At 36.8% G+C, this 21736-nt stretch overlaps 1 protein-coding gene across 2 annotated transcripts in view; it reads left to right on the forward strand.

Annotated features, from left to right (window-relative positions):
- Positions 1-80: 80 nt before the first annotated feature.
- Positions 81-21736, forward strand: part of PSMD1 (proteasome 26S subunit, non-ATPase 1) — a 91219-nt gene continuing 69563 nt past the window's right edge. The window contains exons 1-11 of one of the 2 annotated variants that reach the window (XM_045794138.2): positions 81-246; positions 4813-4856; positions 5442-5515; positions 5688-5857; positions 9385-9590; positions 11508-11651; positions 13625-13851; positions 18475-18535; positions 19439-19570; positions 20688-20776; positions 21468-21546. In XM_045794138.2, the coding sequence (XP_045650094.1) occupies positions 231-246; positions 4813-4856; positions 5442-5515; positions 5688-5857; positions 9385-9590; positions 11508-11651; positions 13625-13851; positions 18475-18535; positions 19439-19570; positions 20688-20776; positions 21468-21546 (1242 nt within the window). In that variant the 5' untranslated portion in view covers positions 81-230. The remainder of the gene's footprint in view (positions 247-4812; positions 4857-5441; positions 5516-5687; positions 5858-9384; positions 9591-11507; positions 11652-13624; positions 13852-18474; positions 18536-19438; positions 19571-20687; positions 20777-21467; positions 21547-21736) is intronic. The other variant, XM_045794140.2, reaches the window with a different exon arrangement.

Raw genomic sequence — 21736 nt, forward strand, 5'->3', positions numbered from 1 at the left:
AACCGCAGGCCGCGGACAGAATTCGCGGCGAGCGGCAGGCGGGGCGGCGGGCAGCCCCGGGGCGGGCGGGGTCCTGGAAGAGAAGCGAGCCGGCGGCCTGAGGAGGCTACTGACTGAGCACCGCACCGGGGGAGCGAGGAGGCGCGGCGGAGCGGACAAGCCCGGAGCTGACAGATACACGGCGCGGCCGGGACGGCGAGCGAGCGGGCGGGCGCGTGCGGGACGCAGCCATGATCACTTCAGCTGGTGAGTGCGACCGGTGCCGGCCCCGAAAGGGAGGAGCCGCCACGCCGGCTTTTAGCTGAGTCAGGGCCGGTGACTGGGCACCTCCCGGCGGAGCGCCGGCCTGCGCGGCCCCTCGCTGCCCACGGCCCACCCCCGGCCCGGGGGCTGGCACTCTGGTCCGGCCTCTCTGAGGGCCCGGCGACGACCTTCGGCTCGGGGGAATCGCGCGGGGTGGGCCGCCTGGGCATCTCTCCCCAGTCACACCCCCGCGCCCGGACCCGAGGGGCTTTTGGGGCCCTTCTCCGAACCCCGGGGAGGGGCTTCCTCAATTCTGTCCCTCCCGAAGTTGGCCCTGTGGGGCCGTCTGATCCCAGCGCTTCTTCACAGATGGTTAGGATGGGATGGCCCCCTGTGCGGTCGGCCGGTAAGGCAGCCTGACTACTACATAAGTGCTCAGGACCTGGTCCTAGCTCCATTCTCCTTGGAGTCAGATCTGAAATTACATTTGAGGCGGGTTGTTTCTAGGGCTATTCTAAGAGTATTCAGCTCAAGCGCCCAGAGAACTTTTGTGTTCGGTGAGGACAGCGCCCAGAGACTGCATTATACTGATAATCTATCTGTGGTTTGGAAGGCTAGGTGTTCAGTAAATAGTCTGCATTGAAGAAAGAATTCATGGGTGTGCGGAGCAGGTTTAATACACTTAACCATTGCATATGTAGTTTCGGGTAATGACATTTGAAAGGGGATAAGGTGTAAAGATCCAGTGGAGATTTTTTCAGCCCCCCCCCATCGATTTGCATATAGCTGTCCACAGCCTTGGTGTTTTTTTGCTTTCCTGCTCACACACCCTTTTCTCATCCTGTTTTATCTACGCTTGTCCCACAACTATTTTGTTGTGAACACACTAGTGATCAAACTAACTTGTAAGGAGCTGAAACCCGTGTATTTGTGAGGATTGCTGAAAGGACTTGATGGAGACCCTACAGACATAAAAGCCAAAATTCAAAGCTGTCCACCTGTACCTGGAATTAAACTTTTGTCCCCAAGGAATATAAATGAGATGAATTTTAGTTCAAATAGGAAGGAGGTTTACCAGTCACAGCTCTCTAAAGGTAAAATAAGTATGAAGTTTCTTGCCACTTGTAAATGTAGGCCCCATTCTGTTGCGTATCCAACCATTGCTACAGCTTATTAGCCCAGGCCACTTTATCTTTTGCCTGGGTTTCTGTAACAGCCTCAAGATTTTGTTTTTTTCCACTGTTATCTTCATACAGTCCATTCTTGTTGTAGTCAGAGTAATTTTTTTCAAACTTTAATCACATGTCATTTTTTTTGCTTAAAATCTCTAGGGATTTCATTTGTGTTTAGAATAAAATCCAAACTTTTAACCAAAGACTTAACATGATTTTAAGTTCCTGCTTTGTCTTATACTACTCTCTTCCTCACTTACTACATCCTATTCATACTGACCTTCTTTCTGTTCCTTGAATATGTCAGTTTCCCTCCTAACCTCAGGATCCTTGCACATCCTGTTCCCTCTTTCTAGACTCTTTTTCCTTAAGTTTTCCCTTAGCTTCTCAATCTTTAGTTCTAGTTCCAATGTTACTCTTTCCTGATCATTTTTTAAAAATATACTGCCTGCCTCTCTTCCCCTTAGTTGTTCCCTCCCTTCATCACAATCCTGTGATCACAGTAATCCTGTGATTACTTTGTTTACTTACCTGATTACTGTCTTTCTGGTACAATTTTGGGCAGCAAACTTGTTGTTTTCATAATTCTTAGAGCACTGTCTAGCAGATAGAAGTTCAAAGTATATTTAGAACGAAGGACTCAACTAATGAAATCAGTAAATTAATCCCTAGAGTATTTTAAGGAGAGGCTGAAAAAGCACTTAGTGGGAATATAATAGAAAGAATTTAAACCTATTGAGAGTGGCAAGACTAATGATCTTTGAGGTCCTACTCTGAGACTCTGTGGAGATTTAGTATATTTGTGGCGAGTGTGTGTATTTGTTATATTTACTGGATTACTTACCAGCCTTTGCTTTTTGTCCTTTTGTCACCTTGTTTCCTGTCCTGTGGCTCACAATGGCTTAGGATCTGTCCCAGGTGCTTAAAAGGCTAGCTTCACAGTTTTGGTGTGGATTCATCAGTTAATTAATTCATTTATTCTCTAGTCACTTGCTAGGCACTAAGAACACAGTGGTGAATAAGGTGAACACGTACTGTTAAGTTTTTCAAAAGATTTGTCCACAAAAGGGAGTGGAGAGATAGAGATAGGTGGTTACAGGAGAGAGATGTGAGATTGAGTGGGTTTTTGTGGTTTTTTAAAAACATAATATAGGCACATAAAGGGAAATTATGCTAAAAAGCTTTAAAATAGTAATCCCCCACTCCTCTTTCCTCTTCCTCATCCCTGGAGACAGCCATTTTCAACTTTTAAGCTGTTTCTTCTGGAACATACTTTCATATTTATAAATAACATCCAAGTATTACTGTAAACTGATTGAACAAGTTTAGATAATGTCTGCTCACTTTTTATTATGGCAGAAGAGATTTTTCTAGCATCCTAAACTTTTCACATTCTTTGTATACCTCCCTCTTCCCCCATCTGAAGGAAAGTTCTATTTTATTTTTAAGATGGGAAATAATTGTGAATGGAGTTTAGAGTATTTGATTTAGTTGTGTTCAATGAAGAAAGGCTGCATCTCTAAGCCAGGACCATGTAACCATGTAACAAATTAGTCATAAGTAATACCAAACAGGAGAGTGTAAAAAAAATTCATCATCTCTTAAAAAGTAAAAGCAGTTCAGGGGCGCCTGGGTGGCACAGCGGTTAAGCGTCTGCCTTCGGCTCAGGGCGTGATCCCAGCGTTGTGGGATCGAGCCCCACATCAGGCTCCTCCGCTATGAGCCTGCTTCTTCCTCTCCCACTCCCTCTGCTTGTGTTCCCTCACTAGCTGGCTGTCTATCTCTGTGGAATAAATAAATAAAATCTTTAAAAAAAAAAAAAAAGTAAAAGCAGTTCAGACACACCATTGATTGATGATAGGCAATGGGTGGCATTTTTAGTATGTTCATGAAGTGTTCTGCTGCTTATGATCTGTTCCACATTTAAAGCATCCTTGTCTATCAGCTATTCCGTATCACTAGCTCACCATCCCCCTGACCCCCCATTACATTTTTCAGTCTGTTTTCTCTGCCTTCTGTCAGTTTAGCCTCTTTGTTCTGGACTTGTCATACCAAACTGGAGTACCAAGAAGTTCTTTCTGTCTGCTTTTATGCTTTCAGAATAGTAGTATGCCCTAGCCAACACCATGGTGTAGTTTTGTTGGCTTAATGTATCCTTTCCTGTATGGCTCTCTAAAGACTTCTGGAGCTACTTGGCAAACCTACACTTACCTATTAAAAATGGCTACATCTCCTAAGTAAAGTTGTCTTGACACTTTTTAATCTACTCACAGTTTCTTTTTTCTTTTTTTAAGATTTTATTTATTTATTTATTTATTTGACACACAGAGAGAGCTCAAGCAGGGGGAGCATCAGGCAGAGGGAGAGGGAGAAGTAGGCTCACCTGCCAAGCAAGGAGCCTAGTGCGGGATTTGATCCTGCGACCCTGGGATCATGACCTGAGCTGAAGGCAGACACTTAACCGACTAAGCCACCCAGGCACCCCTCAACTCACAGTTTCAATTCAGTGTTGCAGAATGATGTTAAGAGCTATATGGAAAACATGTATCTGAGAAACAGCTTAGTTTTCTTTGTTTTTTTGTTTTGTTTTGTTTCTTTTGGGTCTAAGTACAGTAATTTCCCATATATTTTTTCCAATAATCCCCTTGGCATATGACTATATTTCAAGATGTCTTCTTTTGGAGAGGATAGTTTCCTTCACTTTTCAGCGTGTGCTGACACTTCAAGGTCATGTGGGAAACATTGTGCTTGGGTAGTTAGAAGTCAGAACAAGTAAGATTACTCATCATGTAACATACCTTTTAGGTTACTTGTGATGTAAAGGAGGTGCCTTAATATAGGCATCTTGAAAAATTTGATTTTTTTATGCTGTTGAGTTGATGATTACACCCTTTTTTTGGTAAATAATTTTATAACTCTTGGTTTATTTTGTGTGAATAAATGTTTTCTAAAATTATCTGGGAAAGTTTCTCATTTTGATCAGTAAACTAGGTCAAAGATTCTCAAACTGTAGTATCAATATCACAAGGAAAACTTGTCGTCCCATAACTGGACCCCCTCCCCACAGTTTCTAAATCAGTAGATCTAGGACGGGACCAAGAATTTGCGTTTTTAACAAGTTCCCAGATAATGCTAATTCTATGGGTTCAAGGACTGCACTTTGAAAACTATTGAATTTGGCAAATAATGTGATTTTGTGGTGTCATGAGGGTTTGATAGCACAATTTGTAAACTTCCAAATATAAACATTTACAATTTTAAAGAATAATCATTCTTCTAGTGAAATCACTCCTCAAAAAATGCTTGTTTTTTTTCCAATTGTGATGTGTTTTTGACTAAGCAGTATCTTCTATCTTAGCATATGCTTCATAATCATGACACACCTTTTGTCTTATAGCTGGAATTATTTCTCTTCTGGATGAGGAAGAACCACAGCTTAAGGTATGAGTTGAAGAACAATTAACTGGGATTAATGAGTGCTGTGAAACTCTGAATTTAGTCATATTTGTGTATTTTCCATCATTTAAAATAGCTGTCTTACCCAGTCTATACCCATTCAAATCTAGCCCCAAAGGACAGTATTTTGGCAATAGCAGTTGGTTTTCCCTAGAGTTTTACAAAGCGAAGGTAAATAATTCTCAGTATGGCACGAGAACACTCACTGCCCACCCTTGTTTCTTCTGCATCACATATTTTTAAATTATTTGTATTTGACTAAAATTTGGAACATGCTTAAAGTGGCTCTACACACCTGAATTCATTTATATCCAGTAATTAATCTTGTATATACAGAGAAGAAAGATGTTCATTATGATAAGGAATGAACTATGGCTAGTCTGATGTTTTATGATTAAAAACAGAAAGGAAATCTGTAAACCCAAGAGAAAACATAAGTCAGTAATTTTTTGTATTTCTTATAGATTAAAAATTTTAGTAATGATTGGGAACTTGGCCATTGATTTGTCAGAAACTTATAAAAAATTGTAATGGTAGGTCAAAATCAAATTTTATTTTTATCTTCTACAGGAATTTGCACTACACAAATTGAATGCAGTTGTCAATGACTTCTGGGCAGAAATTTCTGAGTCTGTAGATAAAATGTAAGAAATTATTTTATTTCTATAAATTGGATTAAAGTAGATCAACTAATTCTCTGTGGGTATGGGTCATGTAGCTTATTGGTTCATTTAGGAATTTGCTGCTATTAAATAGATTTGGGATTTTTAAGGAAGACCAGTTTGAGCTAGGCTTATACTTCCTAATTTCTTTCAGAGAAGTTTTGTATGAAGATGAAGGTTTTCGGAGTCGGCAGTTTGCAGCCTTAGTGGCATCTAAGGTATTTTATCATCTTGGGGCTTTTGAGGAATCTCTGAATTATGCACTTGGAGCTGGTGACCTCTTCAATGTCAATGATAACTCTGAATATGTGGAGACTATTATAGGTAATTATTTTCTATCTGGTAAAGCTTTATCTTGGCTTCTTTCTTGCTATAGTGCATATAACATTTTTTTTCTGAATTCTTGCTGTTGCCAAATTTAATTTTAATTGGAAGTTCACAATCCTATAATCTTGTGCAAGCTGAGTTTTTAGATCTGCCTTCCAGTTTTGTGATTTATTATTTTTTGACATGATGAACAGTAACATTAGTAACAGTAACAGTGAAGACACTCGCCCTCACAAAACAATCTAAGAAATTATTCAGAAACAGCCTAATCAACACAAAGGTAGTTACCTTAGATTATGGTTATTGTTATTCCAATGAGCATTCTGTCCTATGAAAAAATTAGATTATGAGTAACAAACTAAATGACAGCAATTTATAGAGTTGTTTCTAATACCAGAAACCACTATTGATTATCTCCATTGTGCTAGGCACTGTGCCACTCAATCCTCATGGCATGCCCCGTGAGGAAGGCGCTATCCCTGTTTTACGAATGATAAAAACTCGGGTTTCGAGATGATAAGAGACACGTGACTATTAAATAGGAGGGTCAGAATTTAAAACTCAGGCTTACTTCAAAATTCATATTGTTTCTACTAGCAACCATCATTTTCTCATTTGTTTCTTTATTTTTGAAATGGGGGATAGCATACTGGCAAGACTTTGGGCTTTCTATCTTGTAAATTAAACTGTAACTATGTAAGGTTTTGTTCAAAGATTTGTAGCTTTAAAAAATGTTTGAAAACTCCTGATCTAGTAGGTGAAAGAACGGACTACATACCCTTCAGACAAGTCTGTAGGAATATCAAGCTTTCAGTCATAGTTACAAAGAGCACAAGGGTGTGTTCTCTCAGTGGTGTGCAGTATCGATATTTTTTTGAATTGCTGATTTAGAAGAGGTCTGCATTATTCACCTGAACCCTTAAAAGGAGAAATTTGGTATTGCCTTTCAGAAATTGGGAAGTGCTGCACAGGGTGGTCCAAAGGGATACTTTCAAATGTCTCTGATGTTCTAACTAGAATTCTGCATTAGTGGTTTTAAAGTTTTTGCCGTGGTGGTGTGAAAATGTTGCAAGTAACTTACTGCTGTTGGGGGCTCATTGAATTGGAGTTTTCATCTATGAGTCCTATGGAAAGAACAAGTGGTTTTTAAAGAATGGGCCATAACATTTGAAACATGGAACACTTTCTCTGTATCGAGTTAGGAATGGAGAGTTAAATACACTTAACCTCTCTTCTCTTATTTCAAGGATTTTTTTTTTTTTTGAAGAATACTGATAATTTTTTCAACAATGATGTGCAAGTGCTTGCATTGCTACTATTTTACAAATCATGTTTTAAACAGGACTGTTGGTCTGTAAGGGGCTATGAGGTGGTAAATGCCTTCCCTCTCTCTAAATGCTGTTTATCATTTTAGCTTGTAGAAGGCAGTTGTTGATAAACAGACCAATTCTGGTTGCTTTTCTTTGTGTGGCAGTGTGGTTCACCCTTCTAGTTTTGTAGGGGCTTTTAGAATGGATTGTTTTGGGGGCACCTAACAGGGTTCAGTCAGTTGAGTGTCCGACTCTTGGTTTTGGCTCAGGTCTTGATCTCAGGGTCGTAGGATCAAGCTTGAGCGTGGAGCCTGCTTGAGAATCTTTCTCCCTCTTCCCCTCCCCCTTTACCACCTTTGCCTGCGCTTGCGCGCGCGCTCTCTCTCTCTCAAATAAATAAATAAAATCTTTAAAAAAGAATGGATTGTTTTGAAGGCTAGTGAAATTTGTGAGGGGATACACAAAATGGAATCTGGGAAAGGCTTCCTAGGATCTTAATGAATATTATACATCCAGAAAATTCAAGACTCGTAAATTTTGTCTCTGTTCTAAAAGGACTTCAGCTGGGAATGAGACTAGATTCTGGGATATAGTTATGATATAAACCTGGTAAGTGAAAGCATGAATCTCATTTGAAGCCTGGGAGATATTTTTTCCCCTTCATTTACAATTTAAGGAAAATTCCCCAGTTGTTAAAATTCTGAAGTTCCTTTCTGATAGGGTAGGTTTCCTATGTTTCCTCCCTCAACTACATTTGGTTTTAAAAGCTCATATTAGGGCCTGGTAAAGATTTTCTGCAACCAGAATTGTTTAAGGCCTACTTCGTGAGTGCCACTTTATCCTTATTAACTGCATGTAAACCTGCATAGTTCTTTCTGGATGGACCCTGACTGTGATATATTCCAATTTATAAAAGGATTCTGTTTCCTCCAAAATACAGATCCATTTAGCTTGGGCCATCTGGTGGGCCAGTAATTCTTTATGCTAGTTCAAATCATTTGTTTCCCAGGGCTATAGTTTGCAACTAATTAATCTTGCCTGTGACCCTTTCTTCTCTTTAAAAGGGAGAGAGACAAGTCAATGAGTTATAGAGAGTATAACTATTTTATGTCATTCACTTGGGTAGCTGTTTATCTTCCTTATGAAGGTGGAAGAAGGCTTAGGGGAATTCCCATTATTGGTTATTCCTAATAAGTTTAAAGTGTGATTGTAAAGTAGTGTGAATTGTAAAACAACTTAAATATTTCTCAACAAGTATGCTATTGGCCCCCTTCAGTATGTTGCCCTATCCTCCCCATGCAGCCAAATCATTGTGTAATGTGAAAGCCAAATCATGCATGTATATACCACTGTGTGAATTTTAAGGCTGGCAATGGCAGTGGGGGTGAGGATTTCACCCACCTTACTTTGCGAGAGTGTTTCAACAGATTTGCTACAGTTGCTGGAAATTACAGTTGCTTGTTTTTTGTTTTTTTTAAAGATTTTATTTATTTATTTGACAGAGAGGGAGATAGCCATCGAGAGAGGGAACACAAGCAGGGGGAGTGGGAGAGGAAGAAGAAGGCTCCCAGTGGAGCAGGGAGCCTGATGCGGGGCTCGATCCCAGGACCCTGGGATCACACCCTGAGCTGAAGGCAGACACTTAACGACTAAGCCACCCAGGCGCCCCATTGGAAAGGTTTTTGGAAATCTTTGGAATTGCCTTTAGAACCTGCAGCACATTTCAGGTCATTCACCAGTATTTTACAAGGATGATTTAGACATGGCCTCTACTGTCAGTGAGCTAATAGTTTAGCTAATTTGAAGAAGTCTAATAATTTGTTGCTCTGTGATCATTGTTACAAGAGGTCTTTTTTAATATCCTTAGTAATGGCAAGTATTTGTTTTTGAAAGTGAAACAGTAGCTATTTGTAGCCAACTCTAATAAGCAATCCAGTTGAGTAATATAATTTCGGTCAAAATATAATACAAAGTAGAAATGTTTTGAATACTGTCAGCCTCATTGGAATTAGTATGTCAGCCCTCCAGTACAACTGTTATGAAGGGAATAGTATTAATTTGAATGTATAACTTCTAGAATTTAAAAATTTTGAAATTTGCTTATTACTCTATAGTTATTCCATAAGTTTTTATGATTAAAAAATGGAGGCATTTGTCTTTTCTAGTAGTTTAGCCCTATTTATAAGGTGATTCGTTATTTTATTTTCCTCATAGCAAAATGCATTGATCACTACACCAAACAATGTGTGGAAAATGCAGATTTGCCAGAAGGAGAAAAAAAACCAATTGACCAGAGATTGGAAGGCATTGTAAATAAAATGTTCCAGCGCTGTCTAGACGATCACAAGTATAAGCAGGCTATTGGTATTGCTCTGGAGACACGAAGACTGGATGTCTTTGAGAAGACTATACTGGAGTCGGTAGGTAGATGACGTGATTTTAGAGATTGTTATTGATGGGGAATTGGCAAGGCAAGTTATTAAAACTAAAAACCGTGGGTAGTGAAGAGAAAATCTAATTTAATAATAAGGTGCTCTTTTGCCAGATTTTATTTTCATGTTTATAAATGAACCTTGGCTGTATTTTGTGGTCATTAAATCCCTGCTTTTATCTTACCACATTCATTCCTTTGAAGTCTTGCATGGGGAAGTTGTTTTAATTATCCTGCCCTTTTTAAAAGCCTATACTGATAAATTATTTTAATGCATTTATTATGGCTAAAACTATAGACTAGATTCTTGGTTTGGGGGTGTTTTGCAATAATTATGACAGTTGTAGTAAGTCAGCGTAAGGAAGTGGTCAGGAAGGTACAAGACTGAGTTAAATGGACATTTGAGCTTCATGCCCATTTTGCCTGCCTCACCACCTGTCTATGAGCTGGCTCTCAGTACTGCGGCCTCGCCTCAGTTCCTAGATGTACCCTGCTCCATTCCCCTTACCAGAAATACTCTTTCCTTTCTTTACCTGCTTTATTCGTGTTCAGGATTGAGAGTTCAGCTCAGCAGTTACTTGTTTACAGATCCATCGATTCCCAGCACCCATACCCTCCTCTACCCCTACTGTAAAGATTAGGTCCAAATCTTCTGTTAATCTCTTGGATCCTTATGTTTTTTCATAGGGTTTACCACTATAGTGATTAATGTGTTATTTGGTAGTTAACATCTGCGTTTAGCAACAGTGATAAGATTTAAATGAGTAAATAAATAAGTGACCTAATTGATAGAATTGGACCTTGTTTTACTCGGTTTCATTTTTGGGCAGTTGTAGCCTCTCCTTGTCTTCATGTGAATAGAAATAAAATACTTGTTTTCATTCACTCAAATATTTTTTGAGTGGCTATGTCAGACACTGTTCTAGACTTTGGAGCTGTAGTGGCAAACAACACCAACAAAGTTCCTTCCCAAATGGAACAATCCGCTGGAGAAATAGGCAGTTGAGCAAAGAAAAATATAAAGTGAAAGGGTGACAAATATTCAAAAAAAGAACAAAGCAGAGTAAGAAATGCATCTTAGTTTGCATCCCAGAGCACATGGATATAACTTAAGTTTTATGAAACAGTACCTACCTTCGCTACTTCTGATGTAACTGATATTTTAAAATTGTATTTCTTCAAAAATGCTGGTCCCATAAAGTTGATTTCACTAATGGGTCACAACTTGTTTTTTTGAGAAATACTGCCGTAGCTCTTCAATATACTTGTTTATGTTGAAGAACTTTAATAGGTTGGTATCCCAGATATTGAATACACTTGGGAGAACTGCAAGATACACATAGTCTGGAGTCAAAATTTCCTCAGGAGGAGCACCAGCTAGATGTGACAGTGCTTAAAGCTTGAGAATAGTTTCAGTAGTTTCAATAGTTTCACTCAGAGCTGGAGAATAATTCTATCATACCATGTTCCTGGCTATCAAGTATAGGCAAGGCAGGAAGACATAAGGACTAGCAAGATTGGAAGCAGAAGGATGAAGGACTTCAGTAGTCAGTTTTCAGTTTTATGGAAAACATAGCCATTTGGTATATGGACAGTTGCATGTATCGTTTTTTTAATAATTAACAGCACCACTCTTTTATAGTATTCTGTGTTCACATAGTGAGGATTCAGGATCATCATTAACTATTGTTTTCAACCCATTTTTCATGAAAACAGGCAAATAGGTAACTTTCTTTTAAGATTTTTATCTAAAACGTTGATTTTTAAGTTCTGTTATTTAAGTTGCAGATAAATCTTCGGCTGCTTAAAAATAATTAAAGAATGTAGATTAAAATAATTTGATTTCTAAATAAATGCAATGGTTCAGTAACTAGATAATGATGCATCTTGAAATTATCTCTTTCAGAATGATGTCCCAGGAATGCTAGCTTATAGCCTCAAGCTCTGCATGTCTTTAATGCAGAATAAACAGTTTCGGAATAAGGTACTAAGGGTTCTAGTTAAAATCTACATGAACTTGGAGAAACCTGATTTCATCAATGTTTGTCAGGTACTGACATTACATTATGTTACTCTCATGGTTTCATACATGTATCTCAGTTGATCTTCACCACGGCCTGTGACGATTAAGATGTACACTTACGTTCTTTTTTACTGTTAAGAAAGTATCTTACAAAACTAAAAAACTGTTTTTTGTTAATAATGCATCCTATGTATTCTTTTTACATTTTGAAAGTATTCCAAACATTTAAAGAAATTTTAGAAACTAGGTTAAAAAAAAAAAAATAAAAGGTAGAAGAGATAAAAACAGTATTATGTTGTGTCATTCTAAAAAGAGTTTCGGGTGTAAAAATGATCTTTGGTTTTATTACCCAACCACAACCAAAACATGTGGGTATATTTTATCTCTTTTCATGTATGAATTTGCTTGCACATTTTTAAAAATTAAGGTGTTCCAAAAAATGCAAAGTATATCTTTCCCTTTCTCTAGGCCTTTTTTCAAAGATAATGCATAGGTGTTTTTCTTTCATTTATTAGCACATATCTTTTTAATGGTTACATTGTATTTTGTTGACTGAAAGTGCATAAGTTTGCTTTTTAACAATTATACTGTACAAATTTTTGTATTCTGCTTAGAGCATAGCATTGTATCACAGGTTTTGTTACTTTTTCACTATGATATGTTCTCATGTATTTTCTTCTGTACATTTTTAAAATTTAGAGTAATGCATCCTTTTTTAAATGATTTTTGAAGCAAGTTTGAAACATAGAAAAGGCTGGAAGAAAAATCATTTATATCACCAAAAGTCAACATTTTAGTGTATTTTTTTTTTTCACTTTTCTCTATATACCTTTTTGGAGTTTTGTTTGCTTCTAAATATTCTAAATAGTTTTTAATAGGTTTTTTTTTTTTGATAGTTGTGTTTTAAAACTTATATGAAAAACAGTAGTCCTCTGCTCACCTGTGTATTTCAATTTTATTCCTCAGAGGCAATTTTATTTCTTTTTAGCTGTTTCATTTCTTGTCCCTTCAAAACTTTTTAAAACTTCTACATTTTAAAATATATTTTTTTGAACAGGTAATAGTACATTCTTGTGATTCCAAAATTTTAAAAGAACCAAAGGGTATATAGTGAAAAGTCTTTCCACTCCTTAACTCCTCTAAGTTCCTTTCTCCAGAGGCAAACTATATCAATTATATACGTCCTTCCAATTTTTAACATTTTCCCATGTTCTAAGTCTTCACAAACTCTTGTTCGAACTCTTTCTTGACTGTGCGATAGTCATTTAGTGATTGTACTTTGCCTTACTTAACCATTTCCCTGTTATTGGTCATTTATTTTGTTTCCATTATTTCCTATTCTTAATTTGTAATAACTTTGATTAATGTGTTCATTTTGAAATTAGCTACTAGCTACTTTAAGGAAACAAAATTTAAATTGAATTCTTAAAAAATAAAAATCCTAAATTTATTGGATAGTCTTGTTAAAACATATGACCGATCATAAGAGTGATAAGAGAAATATTTTAAAATGGTCATTTTAGTGCCTTTTATTCTGGCCCAGCATGATACAATGTGTGTTAAATGAATGAATGACTCCTACAATTTATGGTTAAGCAGAAAATTCAGATTAAGGAACACTTAAGAATAAAACAGAGATAAGATTTGAAGAAGCAAAGATTCATTCACCTACCAGTTATTGAGTACTGCTCATTGCCAGGCACAGTGTTAGGAGCTGTGAGTATAATCTGTATGGGTTTTCTTGTGGAAGGCAGATGTCATTTTAAGGAAAACTTTGTCTAGTGCCGGGATCAGAATTGGAGTGCTAGAATTGGAATTAAAATTTTAAATTAATTTTTTTAAAAAAAGAAAGAAATGGAGTGCTAGAACAGTTTGTCTACCCCAGTTTGTCTGTGCTTATATTTTAAGGTTTCCTATATTATTAACTGTTTGTCACTAAGTATTTTGTAGACACAGTTTTCAATTACTATTTAATTAATTGTTCTTTATCTGCATTTCAGTGCTTAATTTTCCTAGATGATCCTCAGGCTGTGAGTGATATCTTAGAAAAACTGGTAAAGGAAGACAACCTTCTGATGGCTTATCAGATTTGTTTTGATTTGTATGAAAGTGCTAGCCAGCAGTTTTTGTCATCTGTAATCCAGAATCTTCGAACTGTTGGCACCCCTATTGCTTCTGTGCCTGGATCCACCAATACGGGTACAGTTCCAGGATCAGAGAAAGACAGGTATAAGTATCTTTTTCTGCATCAGAGCTCACTGAACAATGTTTATTTCATTTTGCAAACGTGGAATATTCATAGACCACATAGTCTAAGAATTAATTCCAGAATTAGCTTTCTTAGATTGTAATGTCTTACTAAGGCTGTTTCTCTGTTTTGCAGTCTGCTGGGAACATTAAAGAAATCAAAGGAAAGGGACCTTTCTAGAAAGAAATGGAAGTGATTGATAGGGAGGGCCAATTGCATATGTGCTATCTAACCAAGTAAATTAAAAATTTCAGATGGGTGGGGCGCCTTGGTGGCTTAGTGTTAAGCATCCGATTCTTGATCTCAGCTCAGGTCTTGATCTCCGTTTCATGAGTTCAAGCCCCATGTTGGGCTCCACACCCAGCGTGGAGCCTATTTAAATAAAAAGCTCAGATGGGATAGGTGGGCTAGATTTCAGGTATTTGGAAAGTAAGAAACATTTCCAGCTTTTTGTGCTTTTATTAAAACTACATATACATTTATCTTAGGCTAATACAGTATTAGATTTTATTTTCCTGTTTTTTCTTACATATTTAGACCACTTAACAAAATGGGTTAAGTGTGCGACTCTTCACTTCCTCTCAGGTCATGATGTCAGAGTCATGAGATTAAGTCCCATGCTGGGTTCCACACTGGGCGTGGAGCCCTCTCTCTCTCTCTCTCTCTCTCAAAAAAAAAAGAAGTGTCTTTGTTATACCGCCTTTTTCCTTTTAAAGTTATTTACCCAGCAGTGAGAGTTATTTTTCTGAAACCTAAATGTCACTACCCTCTCAACTTCCAATGCTTTACAAACACATTTTATATAAAATTCTAAATCTCGAATATGGCCTGCAAGGTTATACATGATGTGTCCTCTCCATACCCCTCAACTCAGCTCTTGCTGCTTTCTTCCTTACTTACTGCTTTCAGATTTCACTGGCCTTTTTTTTTTTTTTAAAGATTTTATTTATTTATTCGACAGAGATAGAGACAGCGAGAGAGGGAACACAAGCAGGGGGAGTGGGAGAGGAAGAAGCAGGCTCATAGCGGAAGAGCCTGATGTGGGGCTCGATCCCATAACGCCGGGATCACGCCCTGAGCCGAAGGCAGACGCTTAACCGCCGTGCCGCCCAGACGCCCCTGGATTTCACTGGCCTTCTAACTTGTCCTCAAAAACACCAGAAATAGCCCTGCCTCAGTGAGGTTTTCTTGAATTTTAGTTTTTATTTATTTATTTATTTATTTATTTATTTAAAGATTTTATTTATTTGACAGAGACAGCCAGCGAGAGAGGGAACACAAGCAGGGGGAGTGGGAGAGGAAGAAGCAGGCTCCTAGTGGAGGAGCCTGAGGTGGGGCTCGATCCCAGAACGCCGGGATCACACCCTGAGCCGAAGGCAGCCGCTTAACGACGGTGCCACCCAGGCGCCCCTGAATTTTAGTTTTTAGTATTTGTTTTCTTCCCTTTATTTTTCTTTTTGGGGGCCTATTGTTATATGTAAGTTAGATTTTCTTTGCCCCTCTTCTGTATTTCTCACTTTCTTTTGATCTTTTTCAGCTCTTCAGTTCTTTCTGTTAATTCAATAGTATTTTATATACTATAAAATGCACATATCCTGATGATACAGTTCAATGAGTTCTGACAGTATAAACAACCGTATAACCATCACCTCTATTATCATCCCAGAAACTCCCTCTATACCCTTCGAGGTCAAGCCCCTGCCCCTGAGGCAACCCCTGGTTTGATTTCTATCAACATAGATTAGTTTTGCCAGTTCTTGAACTTCATAAAAATGGATCATATAGTGTGTATTCTTTTGTTTCTGCTTTTTTTGCTAAACATGTTTGTGATGTGTATCTGTTTTTTTGGGTGAATCAGTAACTGCTTTTCATTATTAAGCAGCATTTCATTGTATGAATATACCACAGTTTGTTTATTCATTCATATATTGATGAACATTTGGGTTGTTTCAGAACAGGACTATTAGGAACATTCCTGTACAAGTCTTTTTCTGGACAGATGTTTTCATTTTTCTTGGGTAGATACATAGGATTAGAATAGCTGGGTCACAGGGTATATGTTTAACTTGGTAAGAATCTGCCAGACTATTTTCCAGCGTGGTTGCCCATTTTACTCTCCCAGCAGCAATGTGTTAGCATTCTATTTGTTTGTATGCCAACATTAGATGTTATCAGTTTCTTTAATATTACTCATTCTAGTGGTATAAAGTCATGTTTTGTTATAATTTTTTTAAAGATTTTATTTATTTGAGAGAGAGAGCACAAGCCAGGGGGAGGCAGAGGGAGAAGCAGACTCCCTGCTGAGCAGGGAGCCCAGTGTGGGGCTCGATCCCAGAATCCTGACATCATGACCTGAGCTGAAGGCAGATGCTTAACTGACTGAGCCACCCAGGCGCCCCATGTTTTGTTATAATTTTAATACAATTACTTTGTCAGGTATATTGTTGTGAATATTTTCTCCCAGTCTTTGGCTTATCTTTTCATTTTATTGCTGGTATTTTTGATGAACAAAAGTTTTTATTTTTGATAATCCAGTTTTCCATTTTGTATCCCAATCTAAGAAATTCTTTGCCTACCTCATGGTTGTAAAGATACTTTGCTACACTTTTTTCTAGAAGCTATGTAGTTTTAGGTTTTATGTTTAGGTATGTGCAAGAACTCAGCTTAACGCTTTGTATGTGGTACAAAGTACGAGTAGAATTTGTTTAAATACAGGGATGTCTAGTAATTCCATTACCATTTGTTTAAAAGACTGTCTTTCCCTATTGAATTGCCTTGGAGCCTTTCACATGTGATATGTTGATAGATTTCTCTGTTCTTTTCTATTTATCTATTCATCTTTCCTTATACCAGTACCACAATATCTTTATTACTAAAGCTTATAGTCTTGAAATTAGGTCAGTGGAAGACCTGTAGTTTTGACCTCCCCCCTTTCCCGCTCACCGCCAAGATTGTTTTGGGTCTCTTGCATTCTGTAAGTCTGGGAGGATTCTGATTGGGATTGTGTTGAATCTCTTCAATTTGAAACAAATTGAAACCCTTAACAATATTGGTTTTATAATCTATAAGCATAGTATTGTTCTTCATTTATTTAGATTTTCTTTAATTTTTCTCAGCATTTTATAGATTTTATTTCAGAGATTTTATACATTTTTTTCTTAAATTCATTCCTAAGTATACTTTTTGATGCTATTGTAAGTGGTATGTTAAATTTCAATTTCTAATTGTTGCTAATAGGTAGAAATACAGTCGATTTTTTATATTAATGTTGACTCCCGCAGCCTTGCTTAGATCACTTATTAGGTATAGTAAATTTTTTTATAGATCTTTCTATAGAATTTCTACATAGGAATCATGTCATCTGAATAGAAACAATTTTACTTCTTCCTTTATAACTTTCATGCCTTTTTCCCCCCTTGTTTTTCTGCATTGGGTAGGATTTCCAGTGTTTTGGGTAGACCTTAGAGTGAACATCCTTCATTCCTGATCTTAGGGGAATAGCATTTGGTTTATTTCTTGTTAATTTAAAAATTTTCTTTCTTGCCTTCTCCTTTATTCATGTTGTGTTTATTCGCCCCTCTGAGTTAATCTTCCGAAATTATTATTTTTCTTCATTTTTAATTTTTCTCTTGTTTGATCATTTCATTTCTGAGTTTCCTAATTCTGATATACTTTATTCTTTATGTCTTGTGTAATTTTCTTAATTTTTTCTTTTCTTTTTTTTTTAAGAGAGAATGTGAGCAGAGCGATGGGGGCGGGGAGGGACAGAGGGAGAGGGAAAGAGAAAATCCTAAACAGGCTCCACACTCAGCCCTGAGCCCAACGTGGGGCTCGATCTTACAACCCTGAGATCATGACCAGAGCAGAAATCGAGTCAGACGCTTAACTGACTAAGCCACTCAGGCACCCCATAATTTTTCTTTTCTAATATTGTATGGAATTTTACTTCGATCCTTTTCTGTAGCTTATGTTTACTGAAATTAGCTTTCCTAAATTTTTGCAAGGAAGCTTATTTAGGATAGTTTTTCTAATTTCACTGCTCTCTGGAACTTCCTCTTCTGTTGTGTTATGGAGTTTTAACAAAACGGTGACTTACAATCTGAGATCTCCTAACTCTGTTTAGTTTCTCACTTTTATTTGGGCTTTCATTTTCCTTTGTTTCTGCCATATTAATTTGGATTCTGTGCCCAGTATTTTCTCCTCAGTAAAGTGCTTTGACCTAGAAGGGAGTGTTGGTTTTAAGAGCTGTTGGGACCCCAACTGCTTCACTTCAAACTGGTGTAGCTGGTGATGGTGTATCTCTAGCTGACTGTGTTTTGGGAGTTTGGAGGATGCTTTCTCACCTGGTTTTGTTGTATGCTAACCTGGTTAGTTGCTTTGTGTGTTTTTATGAATTTATTTGGAAGAAATTAAATCAGTGGGCTGCCTCCATCTTAATAGAATCTTGTGTGAAATACTTAAGTAATTAAATATTTTTTCCTTGCAGAATATTTAATTTGAACATGATTCAGACCTTCATTTTGATAACAAAAATGTATCACCCATACATACTATTCAAAAAAGATTTATCAGATTAGTAACTGTTGGTTCTCTTCATTTTAGTGAGTCAATGGAAACAGAAGAAAAGACAGGTAGTGTACTTGTAGGAAAGACACCAGAAGTGGTAAGTGTGCTTTTTGAAGTTGTGGTTATCATTTAACATATATTCCCACGGTATACTGTAAGTTATTTTAAAGTGATATATTTGCCTTTATGGAAGTTTAATATCAGAGTTATTTTATAAAAATAAGTCTTCTGTGAAAAAGTAAAATTTTAAGGACTGACCCTAGAAAGCATTTAATTTAGAAGAAATCAAATCCTTAGATGCTTACAAAAGATTGAATTCTGTCTAGAATAACTGAATTACTTGTCATAGGGTGAGAAAAAAGTATGGCCTCTAACAAATAAACGGCACCTTATCATGGGGGGGCACTTTTAGTTGACTTTGTTGTTTTTAATATTCATGGTGTATGGAAGAATGAGGTAAGTATTAGAACAGTAGTCTGTTGGATGTAAATGTTCCCTCTAGCAAGACTTTTAATTTTTGATACTCAGATATATAAACTTCAACTGTTCTTTACTTGGATGGCTTGTTAGTTCATGAGATCATATATATGTGTTGATTAAATGTGCTTTTGATTTTCTAGTTTGGAGTAGGGAGTTTCTCACCTTAACTATGAGTTGGTTCTGTATAAAAGAGTTTTCCTTGCATATCATCAGTAATCAGTTATTTTACGTTTTGGGGTTTTTTTTAATATTAAAATGTTTTACATTGGAAGCTTGTTCAGAATGAATTGCATTCTTCCATCAAACTGGTATCGTACCTCAATGGTAGCTTTTAATGAAATAAATCATTCTTTCTCTCAAATAAATGATCCATGAGTTTTCTAGATCCTACAATTAAAATACAAGTTTCGTTGTGTGTGTGGACTGTGAATTTCACTGATCTAGGGCTATTAAAATACAGTTGGCTTAGTGGATTTCAGTAATATATGACTTTTCACTCTCATTTGTTTATTTATTTTAGCAGAGTCCAGAGCCCAAGGACCAGACTTTGAAAATGATTAAAATTTTAAGTGGTGAAATGGCTATTGAGTTACATCTACAGTTTTTAATACGAAATAATAACACAGATCTCATGATTCTAAAAAACACAAAGGTAGGTAATTCATCTGATAATGGAAGCTTTCTTCTTGTATTTCTTTCTTTGTTGAATATTAATACAAATACTTATTTCTTATTGAATACTTCGTTGCATTTTATTTTGATCAAGAAAATAACTTTTAAAAAAAATAACAAAGGGAGAAACCCTTGAACTTGTTGAGAAGAAAGGGAATTAATATTGATTGAGCTTCTGTTTTTGTGTTCATCTTCATTGGGAAGTTTAGTGGTGTTTTGTTTTATTTTCGTTTTTTTAGTTACGTTTTTATTTTAAAACATATATGTAGCACTTGGACAAATGGCACGATCAGAACGTTAATATAGTTTGTTTATGTGTCTTTTTTCCCACTGAACTTTGAACTTCTTGAGTGCAGAGGTTCTTACCTTGATCTTTTATAACCTTTGTTGAGATATTGATCCTAACAATTACTAGTATTAATTTTAATCTTTGACCAGGTAATATATTTACCTGGTGCAAAAAATCTTTTAATATGAAAAGATTTATAGTATGAAAAATTTTCTTCATTTTCCTGCCTTGACTACCCAGTACCGTTTGACAAAGTCATTTATTCTTTTGTAGCTATATATTATTTCATTACTACATCGTTATTTGACTGAAACACGTAATCGTATTTCTCAAACTTCTAATAATTACAGATGGCAAATAGACACAGAATCACACAATGTGTATTTATAACAGTTATTTGAAGCTAATCTTTATAATATATTTTCATTATAAATAGAATCACTTTGGTGACTGCCAGAGGTGCAGAGTGAGAAGAGGTGGGGCACAGCTCTTCATGTTACCCTAATACCTTGGAGACTGTAGACAAGATGCTGAAGAGAAATGGCAAATTGAACTATTCAAAAATAGAAAATCTACTACCTAAATTTCTACCTAAAATCTGATCTCAAGACCACAGCTAAGACTCTGACTTGATTGTTTTTATAAACTACCTAGTCTTTATAAAGAAGTATCCAAGGTTCACAGTTTAAATATCAGTTCAGTTTATTAAAATTTTCTTCACAAAACAGGGCCTCTGATTGTATGTCTGCATGCAACCTTGCATTTGTATAAATACTTTATTATGATAAAAATCTGTTTGTTTTTGTAGGATGCAGTACGGAATTCTGTATGTCATACAGCAACCGTTATAGCAAACTCTTTTATGCACTGTGGGACTACTAGTGACCAGTTTCTTAGGTAAATATTCTTGAAGGTTTCCACTTTGGTTTAAAATCATCTTTAGTAGGGACTCTGTTGACATTGTTACATGGATGTTGGAGAGCTTCCGTTACCTGCTTGTCCTGAATTTTAAATTCTATTTTTGTTATTTTATACATTTTTTTCCCGAAGATGTATTTACTTACTATTTTAGAGGGAGAGAGGGCATACACGTGCGCAAGTTGGGGGAGGGGCAGAGAGAGGGGCAGAGGGGGAGAGAGAGGGAATCCTGAGCCGACTCCCTGCTGAGCACAGAGACCGACGCAGGGCTCAATCCCACAACCCTGAGATCATGACCTGAACTGAAATCAAGAGTCAGACACTCAACTGACTGAGCCACCCAGGCACCCCTATACATTTTTTATTGCACATGCATGCTTCTTTTAAGGTAAAATTCCCTTCATTAGTTGGCTTGAATATAGGCTTTGGCATGAAATATATTAATATAACTCTGCTTTTGTTCATAATGAAATTACATATCATGCATTTTTTAAAGTCTTCAAATACTAAGAACTTAGGAGATAAAAATAGAATCAGCAGTAACTTGAGCTCCATAAACTAAAATGATTTGTAATAATTGAAGGTAAAATCTTAATGCTTTGACTTTAGTGTTATAAAAAGCCTTATGGAATTCATTTCAATAGTATTGCTGAATTTTCTTTTCTTACAGAGATAACTTGGAATGGTTGGCCAGGGCCACTAACTGGGCAAAATTTACAGCTACAGCCAGTCTGGGTGTAATTCATAAGGTAATATGCACTGATCAGTATGTACCGAAGCAATTTTTCTGGAGTTAAAAAAATAAAAGTTTACTGTAATTTATTCACAAGTACATTTTGTTAGATCAGTCCTCTTACAGGAAAAAATAAAGTAAATAAGAAAATCCCTATGTGTTTGTTTTTAATAAAATGGTGGAAATCCTTTTCCTATGAAGACTAA

This window comes from Ursus americanus, chromosome 1 (assembly GCF_024610735.1).
Source record: "Ursus americanus isolate L20-20 chromosome 1, mUrsAme1.1.p, whole genome shotgun sequence".
NCBI classification, from domain to species: domain Eukaryota; kingdom Metazoa; phylum Chordata; class Mammalia; order Carnivora; family Ursidae; genus Ursus; species Ursus americanus.